This window comes from Pseudophryne corroboree, chromosome 1, assembly GCF_028390025.1.
Source record: "Pseudophryne corroboree isolate aPseCor3 chromosome 1, aPseCor3.hap2, whole genome shotgun sequence".
Lineage (NCBI taxonomy): Eukaryota > Metazoa > Chordata > Amphibia > Anura > Myobatrachidae > Pseudophryne > Pseudophryne corroboree.
Genome location: NC_086444.1, coordinates 955,248,548 through 955,262,726, shown reverse-complemented (window position 1 = coordinate 955,262,726; position 14,179 = coordinate 955,248,548). Strand labels below are relative to the sequence as shown.

At 42.7% G+C, this 14,179-nt stretch overlaps 1 protein-coding gene across 4 annotated transcripts in view; it reads right to left on the bottom strand.

Annotated features, from left to right (window-relative positions):
• The window catches only part of MARCHF1 (membrane associated ring-CH-type finger 1), a 508,234-nt gene that overhangs the window by 335,429 nt on the left and 158,626 nt on the right, over positions 1 to 14,179 (bottom strand). For 3 of the 4 annotated variants that reach the window (XM_063920435.1, XM_063920436.1, XM_063920438.1), the window contains one exon: positions 7,518 to 7,568. The exons of the other annotated variant lie outside the window; for it this stretch is intronic. In XM_063920435.1, the coding sequence (XP_063776505.1) occupies positions 7,518 to 7,568 (51 nt within the window). The remainder of the gene's footprint in view (positions 1 to 7,517; positions 7,569 to 14,179) is intronic. 4 annotated transcript variants of the gene reach the window in all.

Genomic DNA, 14,179 nt, shown 5'->3' with positions numbered 1-14,179 from the left:
GTCCCGTTGCCATGGGAACCGGACGCTCTCAGCGCTCCGTTATCACTGTGTCCTATGGTGGATTAGATGTTCCTCATTATGACAGGATTCCTATCCAGGCCTCCCTGCTTTGGACACCCAAAGCCTCCATTGTTATTAGCAGGTTTTAACCAGATTCATTTCTTCCCTTAACACCGTAACATCACTTCCGGTCCTGTTGTCATGGGAACCTGAGGGCTTGATCTTTTATTGATGGTAACCTGTGTAATTTTACTGGTGTCTGACCAGATTCCTCTGCAGCCCAAACAGAGACCGCGGCGAAAAAAACCTTTTGATTTTATCGTGCCCATGGCTCTCTTGGGGGGAAAAGCACTCCTAACTAAGTTGGTTTTAAGATTCGGGGCTTTTCTGAAGATACACTTGGGTTTTGTTGGAATTATTTTGCCTATCACCGGATCTTTTTGTAATACCTTCCAATGCTTTGCTAAAGTTTTCTCTATATTTCTGTACTGGCTATTATAAGTGGTAATGAAAGCCCAATCAAATACGGATTTTTCTTTACTCTTCCCTGTGTCGCTGGGCTGCAGAAGGATGTTCCTATCCATTCTGGCTACTCTGTTCTTGGCGTCCAAGACCTTCTCCTTCTAAAGAAAGGCCTGAATACGCATGCATTGTCAGAACACTTCAGGGTTGTACATCAGTGTAGCACTTCAGCCATCAAACGGTTTTGCGGAATAAAACATGTAAAGAACAACTGGAGGTGTAAGGATGTGTCAAGTCAGCTAGCTAAGAAAGAAATGCAGCTAATATATGAATTTGGCACTCTGAAACCGGGAGGGATTAATTCGGATTTCGAAGTGAAGTGGTTTCTTTAGTGTATATTTTAAGAATAGGGGGTACATTGGATGTGTTTATTTTATCCTTGCAATGTTTTATATATATTTTTATATTTTTTTCTACTATTTTGTGATTTTCTTTAAATTGGATTTTATATGGTGACTTTCCCTCAAATCATATTTTAGGAAGACATGGAGGAAGATTTGCACGGGGACTTGCCAATATTTGATATAAGGACTGCTACTCGTAAGAATTTTTTCCCACCTGTACAGATGACAGGGTAAATCCCAGGACTTTAAAGATCAAGCCCTCAGGTTCCCATGACAACAGGACCGGAAGTGATGTTACGGTGTTAAGGGAAGAAATGAATCTGGTTAAAACCTGCTAATAACAATGGAGGCTTTGGGTGTCCAAAGCAGGGAGGCCTGGATAGGAATCCTGTCATAATGAGGAACATCTAATCCACCATAGGACACAGCGATAACGGAGCGCTGAGAGCGTCCGGTTCCCATGGCAACGGGACCGGAAGTGACGTCGCGCTACAATGTACGGGATAGAATCACACATGGAGAAGCGGGTCGTCATGACAACGGTCCGTAGCACAGACCAGGGGCGTGGTGAAACTAAAGGAATACCCATGCATCCCTCAGGTATATGGAGAGGGAACGGAGGTTGTCAGGGCAACAAGCCCGCCCAGAAGCTGTACATAGGATTAGGACAGGAAGTGGCTATGGACGCTCTGGCAGAGGATCATGGGACTTGTAGTAAATTATGTATAGGATTCAGCTGGGCGCCTAGCCTTCTGATTGGGAGAATGTGGTTTAAATGTCAGGAGTGAGAGGAAGGTAATCATTCAGCTTGCAAACCTTGAGAAAGACCCCAGGCAGGGGTAGAAACGCGTTGGTTGTTTCCTGAACAAGCCTGAGGACGGACGCAAGGACCAGGTTCTTGATGAGATCTGAGAGGCATGGTGGGAAGATCCGGTAACCCCACATTACATCTTTCATGCGCTGATTGAACTGTTTAAACCACAGTTCATAATCATCTGGTAATTAGCCCGTCCTCATACACATGCTTGAAGGGATTGTGCAATATATTGGATTTTATATCAATTTTTTATCAATTGTAAAGGATGTAATTTTATGTGTTATATGCTGATTATTAAAATAGTACTTCACTATATACACATATCCTTTTTTTCCACATGGGATTCGATCCTGAGCAATGAGATTCCATGGGAGCATAAGGACCAGAAGAAACTAAGAGAGCGCTAGTTAAGTCTTGGTTTCCATTTTTCTGTTGCACACTATATGGGTGAGGGGTGAAGGAAAACCTCCATAGAAACTTTGAGACTATACCAGCTGCTATATTTGCGCACTACGATATCCTATTTATTGTCTGTATTGTACATATTTTAACTAAGCAACTCGCAAGCTCAAATTTACTAATGGGAATTGTGAAAAAATACCGGGTGGGGAGTGCTGTAATAATTATGCAATTTGGAGATGGTTTTAAGAAGGGTGTCCCCTGACCGCCCCACCACCCTCGGTTCCCGACTCCTGCTCGGCTCTAAATAGATCACAAGCTGATCACTGTAATAAAAATAAATGTTTTTCATTTTTTTTTTATATATACTTACACGCACCAAGGAATCCGGTGTGCTCTCTCCTCCAATCAGTTGGTCGCCAAGCTCCTGCTCTGTAACTCCGATCAGCTGTGCTGCAAACCAGTATCTCACTTTACAGTACATGAGAGGCCAGTTTACAGCGCAGTTGATCAGGGCCACAGAGCAGGAGCCTGGTGACCAACTGACCGGAGGTGAAAGCTCACTGTTCACCGGGCAGGAATATGTAAGTGAAGGTGTTGGGGGAAGGGGGGGGGGGGGGTTGTAGGGGGTTGCCAAAGGCTGCGCATGCATGGTACAATCTCAGGGTATTTTTCATGAAAAATACCTTGAGAATTTCGGTAACTGCAGTTGTAGGGACAGAGCTCCCTAAATTAAGTGTTTATTTGGTATAGTGGTAGAAATCTCGTAAATCACATCTGCTTGGCAGTTGTAATCAATTTAACAAAATACTGCAATATCACAAGATCCTTTATTCATTTCTCTTATCTCCTTGTGCAGATAATTGAAAATGATTGTTCTTATGCAGTTTGCCTTCAAGTATATCATCTTATATTCAGTTCCCTCTGTATTCTAGTGTAGCTGTAATAATATAATTAGTTTTTTTTCTGCCTGAAAATGTCAATATTGGCTTCTCTGTTTTGAAAAGAAGTATACAAGTAAAGGTGTGAAGTAAAAGTAAATTAGAATGTATTTTAGATATATTAAAGCTGATATATTTTAATGGAATGGCCTGGCAGTCAACCATGGATGACACACCCTCCTGGTGCTCTTGCCTCAGAAAAATGAATCCCTTACCAGTGGAGACTTGTATTTCACTCTAATGCCAGCAAAAGCTGCCATTATAGCTATGATAGTAGTGGCCTTCCTCACAGATTACTTATTTCAATCTACTCCTGCTGAATTGCTGAAAAGAAAATAGACCCATTTGTAGCCAGTTGCTGGTGACTGAAGTTGTGACTCTGGGATTCTGGGATTGAGTGTATAGTACAAGTGGCCTGCCTGTTAGCCTGATCAAGCACAGTGTTTTGCTGCAGCCACCACCCAATATTGCAGCCCCAGCCTACTGCCCCTCCCATTAATATGTGAGAGTGACTGTGCACAAGCCTGCTGCTGGGCAGGGGTAATTGGGTACTTTACCTCACTCACACATTCATGTTGTCAATGATCCCTGACATTGCAAGGGAAGGAGGATGACTTCTACTGGTTCAGTGGAAGGTCACCAATTGTTACGACTGGCCTCCAAGCACCAAAGCACAACTGCTTGAATTGCCCAGAGGAGGTAGTTAGGTATAGTGCACAAACATGTATTATGCTCACCAAGTGTACTCTTGTCCCCTTGATGGACAACAGTCATGATCTCAGTACATGCAAATATGCACAATAAAACAGCCCACCCACATGGCTGTACTACACTGACCTATTCCCTACACATGTACCACCCAAAACAGCCTGAATACTCATGCATATGTGAGAGCCCCAATTCTAGCTGACCCGGTAAAACAATGACACTTAAAAATAAAATTTGAAACCTAGAATTTGACAGCAGATAAGAACCACTTGGCCCATGTAGCCTGCCCCTTACAGGCTGGATGTAGTGTACTAACCTATAGACACCACACCACTATCCTCACCCCTCTCCTCCCCAGCACCCATGTAATAAAGGGATTGCGTGTGCCATAGGGGTGTGGTCTCAGAAAGAAAGTGGCGTGGTCATGCAATAGTATCCCCAATTAAAATTATGCCACACAGTAGCACAATATTATTCACATTACACCACATAGTAGTTTCTCTTATTCATGTTATGACACACATTAGTGCCCCTTATACACAAAGCCCACAGTAGTAGCACAACTAATACACATAATGCCCACAGTAGTAGCACCCCAATACACATAATGCCCACAGTAATAGCACCCCTAATAGACATAATGCCCACAGTAGTAACACCCCTAATACACATAATGCCCACAGTAATAGCACCCTTAATACACATAATGCCCACAGTAGTAGCACCCCTAATACACATAATGCCCACAGTAATAGCACCCCTAATACACATAATGCCCACAGTAGTAGCATCCCTTATACAATGCCCACAGTAGTAGTGCCACATATGCAATGCCCACTGTAGTGGTAGTGCCCCTTATGTAGAGCTCATAATAGCGGTGCCCCTTATGCAATGCCCACAGTATTAGTGCCACTTTATGTCCCCAGGAGTGATGCCACTTATAAAGTGCCCCCTATACAATGCCCTCAGTAGTAGTGCCCTCAGTAGTAATGCCCTTAGTGGTAAGTGGTAATGTCCCTGTATAGTATTGCCACCAGTAGTAATGCCCCTGTAGTAGTGCCGCCAGTAGTAATGCTCCCACTTGTTTAGCCCACAGTAGCTTAGCCCCCAGTGGTAATGCCCCCACTAGTTATGCCCCAGTGCAAGGCTGGATTAAGCCCTCGGGGGGTCCAGGGAACCAAGACAGGAGGGCCCCCTGCTCCCCCCCACTCCCCGCCGACCACTAGCACCCCCTGGCTGCATGCGCTGCTCACCTCCCCCAGTCACAGGCAATGGGAGCCGCGCTGCAGCAGGGAGATAAGGCACCGGCTGCTGGGGCAGGAGGGATCCACACTGCCAGGGGAGTAGTGCGGCTGTGCATGCGGCTTCCTCCCCCTCCTCTCGGCAGCATGGTCAGGGAACGACTGGCAGCAGCAAAGGCTGGAGATTGCTTGACCTTACCTGACCATGCTGCCAGAGAGGAGGGGGGAGGAAGCCGCATGCACAGCCACACTCCTCCCCCGGCAGCGTGACTCCCTCCTGCCCCAGCAATCTGAAGAATTTTGACAGAGCGGGGCAGAGCTTTGGCCGGGGGGCCCCCTTAAGACAGGGGGCCCAGGGTGCTGACCCCCTTGGTACCCCCTTAATCCAGCTCTACCCCAGTGGTAATGCCCCCTGTAGTTATGCCCCAGTGATAATGCCCCAGTAGTTCAGCCCCCAATGGTAATTCCCCCAGTGGTAATGCCCCCTGTAGTTATGCCCCCATTAGTTTAGCTGTCCTGTAGTTATAGCCCCTCTGTAGTTTAACCCCCCTGTAGTTATGCCCCCAGTGGTATTGCCCCCAGTAGTTTAGCCCCCTGTAGTTATAGCTCCGGTAGGTATGCCCCCAGTAGTTTACCCCCCTGTAGTTTGGCCCCCCAATAGTTTAGCCCCCCAGTAGTTAGCCCCATGTAGTTTGCCCCCAGTAGTTAGCTTCCATGTAGTTTGCCCCCAGTAGTTAGCCCCTATGTAGTTTACCCTTAGTAGTTAGCCACATGTAGTTAGCCCCCATGTAGTTTGCCCCTATGTATTTAGCCCCTAGTAGCACCGCTTACACTCACACAGTTAAAAAAATAAACACAATACTCACCAAGCCCCACTCCCGCATCCGACCGCTGCAGTCCCTCTGGTGTCCGCTCCTCAGAACTATGGGAGAGATGTCATGATGTCTCTCCCATAGCGCACACTGCCAAAGCTGGAATCCGGAGATTCCCTGTGGCGAGGGAGGCAGATGCCCACTGGTAACACAACCTCAGCAGGCGCCCGGCATATCCCTCCATGCCGGGCACACATCAGGTTAGGTGAGCCGGAGGAGGCGTAACTGTGTCAGTCTCCAAATGGAACTGACGGAACGCAGTTCAGCCCAATTCCATCTCACTTTAACCCCTGTTAGTATCTAATCCCATGCTTTCAAGTTTATTTAACAGGCTGCAATGTGGGTCAGTGTAAAAAGCCTTACTAAAGTCTAGATAAGCTATATCTATGCCTCCCCCACACACGCGCGCGCGCACACACACACAACACACACACACACACACCCTTTATCTATTACTTTAGTCACCCAGTCAAAATCCATGCTGTTTGGTATCCTATTAATTACTGGATATACTGTAAGATAATCTAAAACTCTTTCTTTTAAGTGTGTTTCCATCAATTTCCCTACGACTGATATAAGACTCACTGGTCAGTAGTTGCTTGCCCCTTTCTTTCTTTCACTTTTGTGCAGTGGGACTAAGTTTGCTCTTTTCCAGTCCTCTGGAATTACTTCTGTAGCTAGTGACTGGTTGAATAATTCTGCTAACAGTGCCACCAGCACCCCTTTAAGCTCTTTTAGTATCCTTGGATATATCCCATCTGGTCCCATTTTTAAAAAACCTCTCCTAAGGGCTGAAAATGGTGTTGACATAATGACGTCATTACTGATGCATGGCTTGCGTTGCAGGAACGATAACGCCCAAACGGACAATTGGATCAAAATTTGGATTGCCTCTCCAGTGTGTAGAATTTCATAAACTACAAAAATTCTCTTACTTCCCGATATGTTAGGAAGATTACATTTAACATAGGCATGATTCAGGTGGAAATAGGAAAACTACTTAATTTTAATAAAAAAAAACCTGCCATAAGTGGCTGAAAAGGGGATTGACATAATGACATCATTACTGATGCGTGACTTGCGTTGCGTGAACGATAATGCCCAAACGGACAATCGGATCAAAATTTGGATTGCACCTCCAGTGTGTAGAATTTACACTAAAAAAATGGACCTGTCACTTTTTACAGTATCTGCTACGGGTGCTCCTCGGGTAATGCCAAGAACCATGGATTAATATTTACTTACATTAAGACGTCTCAAATTGACATCTCTATAGATTTACCAAATTTTTAACACTTATTTATATTTACAACAGTGAAAATCAGAAACTCCCGTGCGAACTACGGGTAGAACTGCTAGTATATTTAAAAAAAATTAAGATAGGATAAAAACACAACCCCCACTCCCATTTATTTTGTCTTTGCAATCGGTACATTGTCTTGAAGAGTTATTCAAAGAATAATATGAAAGCAATGTGCCATGTGACAATCTTGACATATGCAAATTAAGTTGATAGTGTATCATTCTAAATAAAGTAAAAAAAAAATGTTAAACTAAAGCTGACAAGTGCAATACACAATGTGCATTTAATGTGCATATAATGATGTGGCGTAATGTTCCGACACATAAAAGTACTCTGTCAATCATAAGAAGAGGTAACATGTTTCACAAACCTTTGAAATGTTGCTTGATCGACTTGCTGAGCGCCTAGGGGATTTGTCATTCTGCAAAACAAAATTACATTACCAAAATAGGTGTGATAAGTATGTAGGAATGTATCTTGTAGCTTCACTTTCATCCATGCTGTGTCAATTAACTTTAATTACAAGATAGAACAGTGGAGTTTGAACTGATTTCTCTAAAAGCTATAACTATCAAAGGATTATACTAATATGTTAAACACAGTTTACTGCAGAGTCTAGAACAGTGGAAAAAAATAACATGGATTTAGTTATTGTATATATTTCAGTAAAATAAGAAATAGTAATTTTAGTACAAAATTATTGGCAGATGCCTAGAAATTGGTAGGTGCGTAGCGGATGTGACAAAGGAAGTTGGTCCACACGTTGATTCCAAACCAAAGCAGGTTTTATGGAAGATAGCAGACTACAGGTGATAGAAGAGAAACAGCAGCTGATATGATAAGGTAACAATTTCTCCTGGGCTAAGTACTGTACATACGAACAGCACTGTGATGCTTAAATAACACAGTGACAGGCTTCAGCATATGCAGACCCATTTATAAAGCTAAGTAAACAACATTCCCCTGCAGTCAAAACAGCCTGACATTAAAGTCTGGTAACTCAGACATGTCATGTTATTGTAGCTGATGCGTAATGCATAATAACACAGACATGTCATGTTATTGTGGTTGAAAGACCCCATTTAATATTGAGTCTAATTACCAACAACATATTTTGTTTAGCATTAGAGTAATTCTAATGAATGTGTTGTTGGTGTTTTACATTACTTACCTCTCCAGGGAGGTCCAATAATGTCCCCCTCCCCAGTAAAAGTATCCACTCCATGTTGCTGGCAGGCTACATAATGCGTTTCATCCTGTTTTGGGATTTTTTTCAAGGGTCATAATAAGGGTTATTAAGACCATTGAAAAAGTCCCAAAACAGGACAAAAAGGATGGGGACATAACAGATTTTATATTTCTGCACTTATATTGTATTACTGTTGGATGTGTCTTGTAATGCAGTAAATACAACATTTTAATAATAAATATACTTGAAATACACAAGTTTTTTATTGCAAAATAACCATAGGGCTACTTACTCCAACATGGAACAGCGGATATGCTGTTTCACCTATTTCTATGCACACTAGTGTCTACACTGAACCTGATTCTGTTCTTATCTTTTTGTGAGGTGCTGTATCAAAGACGTGAGGCAAATAGGAGGAGTGTTACATGTAGACCGCATGGTGACACAGAGAGGAGTACTTTGACCTAATATTGATTCTCAATGAAAAGAACTGGTTGGAGTGAGAGTTTGAAGGTTAATCAACCTAAGTACATTGGAAGGATCCAGACTTGATGGATAGAGTCTGCATATCCAAGGACATACATTAGGTACTGTTTGGAACTGTGGCTATTTCGGAGACATTCGGTGGAGATTTATATATCTAGAGGATTATAGGACTGAATTTGGACAATATATTGGTGACTGTAGAAAGTAACCCATACAAATATTCACATATTCACACAAGCTGAGAGTAATTAATACATTCATCCAATAGAGTCCTTATTTGCAGGGCACCGGATTTGATTTGTTTTGTACATGTGGTAAGTACTAAGCTCAATATCTTCAAGCTGCCTGGCACAGTCACTGTTTACCTAAGCTGTCCATTGGAACTCCCTAGCCCTTTTCTTGTCATTGTTGCTACCTGCAACTTACAGTATCTCTAGCATATCTGTCCAGCAGCAGCGTGGGTGACTGCATGCAGCAATATTTACGTACTATACATATACTGTACAAGGTTATACAGGACAGGACATTAAAATACTCTACATACACATATATTTATTACCAGTTATTTATAAAATGCACAAATATTCTGCAGTGCTTTACAGAGAATATGTATTCATTCACCTCCATTCCTGCCTCATTGGAGCTACACACTAGTGTTACATTTTCATCAGAAGCCAATTAACCTACCTGTGTGTTTTTGGATTGTCGGAGTGAAGTGGGTAGTGCGGAGGCTTTATGATGCTATTTGTGAATTGCGGCTTTATATAACACTTGGCAGGACCAAGATGACACATTTGTGGGACCATGTCCTCCAACCTGCACATTTCATCTGGCTGCACCATACTGATTGTATTATTAAATTAAGACATTTAATACTTTACATTTAGTTTCCTTTGAATGTCATCCTATTCTTTCTTCACAGTAGTCTGAATTTTCTGATGTTTTTATTAAAACAGAAAAGCCCTACAAAGTTTGTTGCTGCTTCTCTTCTTCAAACTCTTTTTTTTCCCCACTGCTCTTGTCTCAGTTTCCTGTTGTTTCTAAGCCATTTATCTTACTGTAGGTGGATGCATCATCTGTTAGTTTGGGGTAAACTTCAAGTTCCAACATTATCACTTTAATCTCTCGAGCAATCCTACACATAGGTCCATTCCTCCATAACAACAGATCCCCTTGGAATTAAAGAGGACGTAGATGTTACCCACATGAATATCTGGTAGCTTATATTAAAGGAAAAAAGATATGGAATGATTTTCCTTAAACGTGTCCAATTTTATCACCAAATAAATCCAAATACACTGATTTAAAGATTCCTTCAAAGCCTTGTGGACTGTAAGGAATGTGGATTTGAAGAAGTCTAATGAAGTGTTTCTCGAGCCTGGACCTCAGGACCCCTAACAGCATACCTCCCAATTTTTGATCTGCGCCGGTCGGGATAAAGGCAAACCACAGAAATTAGGAGGCACAGGTTAAGAGCAAGGGATCGTAGCATCAACCAAAATGGAGCACTGGAGATCTATGCCCCCATTTTTGTCATATTGGAGGCTTGTCCAGCACTCCGGCAGCTGCTGGATAGCCCTCAGCCTCTCCCAGAGCTGTCATTCTCTACTGCTCTGCAATGCAAAGTAGTGGTGTCCAAGTGTCTCCCTAACGTTGCCCCCACCCGTGTAACACTGCTGCCCATAGGAGGGACAACAGGACAGTGCCAGAAAAATGGGACTGACTCACTGTAATTGGGACAGTTGAGGGGTATGCCTAACATTTTCCAGACCAGGGCACGGATCTATTAGCAACTCACGCAAGATCTCACATGAAGCCTGGAGTCAGCACACGTCGCAGCCAGGGACAGCGCTGTCCCAGTTGTGGAGATAGGGCATTGACACCTGCAGCTGTCGATAGCTGCTGGTGTCAGAATGGTCAGCTCTGCTGACCGTTCTTCCATTGCCCACACATAATGTATCAGCGTGCTGTATTTAAGATAGCAGCGCTGATAATGACAGAGGCGCATAGTGTCCCGGGCTAGTATCCTGTCACTGGGCACACACCACAGCTGTCATACATGGGGGGAAGCGGTATAGCATATCTGTGTGCCGATACCGCTAACTCCCCTCATAGCGCCTTTTCAAATATTCACCCCTGAGTTTGAGAACGCCTGTATTAAGGCATCAAACATTACTGATCAGGCTAATAAAAATATTTCATTTCAAGATAGAGAAGGAGCATGGAGGTCCCATGATGCTATGTAACAACCTCCGTTTTTATAACATTTGTACATTTGTTCCATTGTATCTTCTTACTATATTCCTCTGTGATTTGATCAATAGAGTCACTGTTCACATATTGTATACTGTAGCTACTCTGCTCAGCCACTCGGGCTGAAAACATTAAACTTGTAATTCTTCTGAGAGCTTTATAATTATATGATTGCATTCATATGTTCTCTCCTGAGGCTAAATAGGATAATTGCTTTCCTATATATCCATGCTTTTATGTTTCTCATGCCTAGGTATCATTATTGTTCTCTGTGCAAAAATGTATTATTGTTTGGTTCCTCCATTCCTTGTGATCAGCAGCCTCTTAGTGGGGTTCTTTGGGAGCTACAATCTGTGGTCAACTCACAATTTAATCTAAGTGGTATATTTACTATCTATCAATTTTACAAAGCCACTGACGATTGGAAACTTTGGCCGATAGATTTCAATGGCTGATAGTAATGAATGCTAAATTAGGCTTGTTCATTATTAATTGCTATTGCTCTTTATGAATCGATCAGTCAAAGCCACCAATCATTGTTAGCTTTCTAAACTCAGTGGATAGTAAATCTGTCCCCAAATCTCTTTGCAATGTTGTCTGTTAAAGATAAAAGGGCCGTAAGTGACACAGAGGATTTACCCTCCAACCCCAATACTTCTACAACAGAGAACTTGGTGCTAGTGTTTGTATGTGAAAAATGGAGCAGCAAAGAAAGATTAATATGTGCGGGATGTATTAAGCTCGATGGACATTACTGCTCTAATAGACATTATTTTGTCATATGCTGTAGTTATTACAGCTTTATGCAGGTAATTATTAAATACAAAGATATTTGTTATAGACATTTGATGAGTTATTTTTAGCACAGCAGCTGCCTACTGCCTTTGTCCACATCTGGGTCAGCGTTAGGTTATAAATTTGCATCTCCTGTACATCTGTGTGTCCCCAGTGAGAGCGACATGTTACTGTATATTGTGTGATGTAGAACATTATAGGAAACAGCACGGAGAAGTATACTAGTGCACCCAGAATTTTGATGAAAATGCACTACTGTATGAAAAAAGGGTCTAATTCATGTTTGTATGCAAATGCAATTGCGGTTCTCTAGGCTATGTGGCTGCTAATGTTAGCACATATTGCTGCTGCCCACCAGAGACATCGCCAGCTCAGTCGCAATTGTGCACCTATTATCGGTAGAGATGTGCACCGGAAATTTTTCGGGTTTTGTGTTTTGGTTTTGGATTCGGTTCCGCGGCCGTGTTTTGGATTCGGACGCGTTTTGCCAAAACCTCCCTGAATTTTTTTTGTTGGATTCGGGTGTGTTTTGGATTCGGGTGTTTTTACAAAAAACTCTCAAAAAACAGCTTAAATCATAGAATTTGGGGGTCATTTTGATCCCATAGTATTATTAACCTCAATAACCATAATTTACACTCATTTTCAGTCTATTCTGAACACCTCACACCTCACAATATTATTTTTAGTCCTAAAATTTTCACAGAGGTCGCTGGCTCAGCTAAGCGACACAAGTGGCCGACACAAACACCTGGCCCATCTAGGAGTGGCACTGCAGTGTCACGCAGGATGGCACTTCAAAAAAATAGTCCCCAAACAGCACATGATGCAGAGAAAAAAAGAGGCACAATGAGGTAGCTGTGTGACTAAGCTAAGCGACCCAAGTGGCCGACACAAACACCTGGCCTATCTAGGAGTGGTAAACAAAGAAAAAACGGCTGCGCTGTGTGTCAGGAGATGATGTATATGAAGAGAGCCAACATGTAAACAATTATCAATATTTAATACAATTCATATGATTATAAAACCAATAAATAGACTTGTGTGCATCAATCACATAGAATTAAAACACAACTCAAAACACAACTCAAAAACTCAGGGATAAAGTAACTCTGTAAGAGCGTTTATATGCAGACTTAGGACCCGATTTTTTCAAGTGTCCATTATCCATGGGCTAAGTAGCCATATCACAAGTTAGTTGCCAATAAATGGGCACAGAGAGTTCCAGATATACTGTGTGCTTGCAGAAGTTAGGAGTAATCGGTATAAGGTTTTTACCTCTCCAGGTATCTTTGAAAAAGTCACATGGTATGTGACGAAACGCGTCAAACCCCGCCCTCTACACACCTCACTCAGGTAGCCACAGGTGTTGCTTGCACGGACTAGGAACGCATCTTGTTTCGGCTGCAAAACACTCTGAGACCGACCGCTGGATATCGTGTCTCTACAGCCAATTATTCCTTCCAGAGATCTCTATTCCTCCCCGCCGCCGTGTGGATGTGGGCATTGCAGGACGGATAGTCGGGGACGCCCGACTTTCACCCAGCCCACTGGAGAGGTAAAAACCTTATACCGATTACTCCTAACTTCTGCAAGCACACAGTATATCTGGAACTCTCTGTGCCCATTTATTGGCAACTAACTTGTGATATGGCTACTTAGCCCATGGATAATGGACACTTGAAAAAATCGGGTCCTAAGTCTGCATATAAACGCTCTTACAGAGTTACTTTATCCCTGAGTTTTTGAGTTGTGTTTTAATTCTATGTGATTGATGCACACAAGTCTATTTATTGGTTTTATAATCACATGAATTGTATTAAATATTGATAATTGTTTACATGTTGGCTCTCTTCATATACATCATCTCCTGACACACAGCGCAGCCGTTTTTTCTTTGTTTATTGTTCCTCTTGCACACTCCACATAGTGTTCTCGGCGTGCGCAGTTTCTCAGGAGGTGTACCTAATTAGGAATGTTTTAACTATTCATCTGCCATATCCTACAGGCGCTGTTTAGCAGTTAAGTGTGTTGTTTTGTGGTTCTTAATTCTATCTAGGAGTGGCACTGCAGTGTCAGACAGGATGGCACTTCAAAAAAATAGTCCCCAAACAGCACATGATGCAAAGAAAAAAAGAGGCGCAATGAGGTAGCTGTGTGACTAAGCTAAGCGACCCAAGTGGCCGACACAAACACCTGACCCATCTAGGAGTGGCACTGCAGTTTTCTAGCGAGAGGATGAGTGATTCCATCCTCATGTGAAGCTGAACCACTAGCCATGAACATAGGCCAGGGCCTCAGCCGTTCCT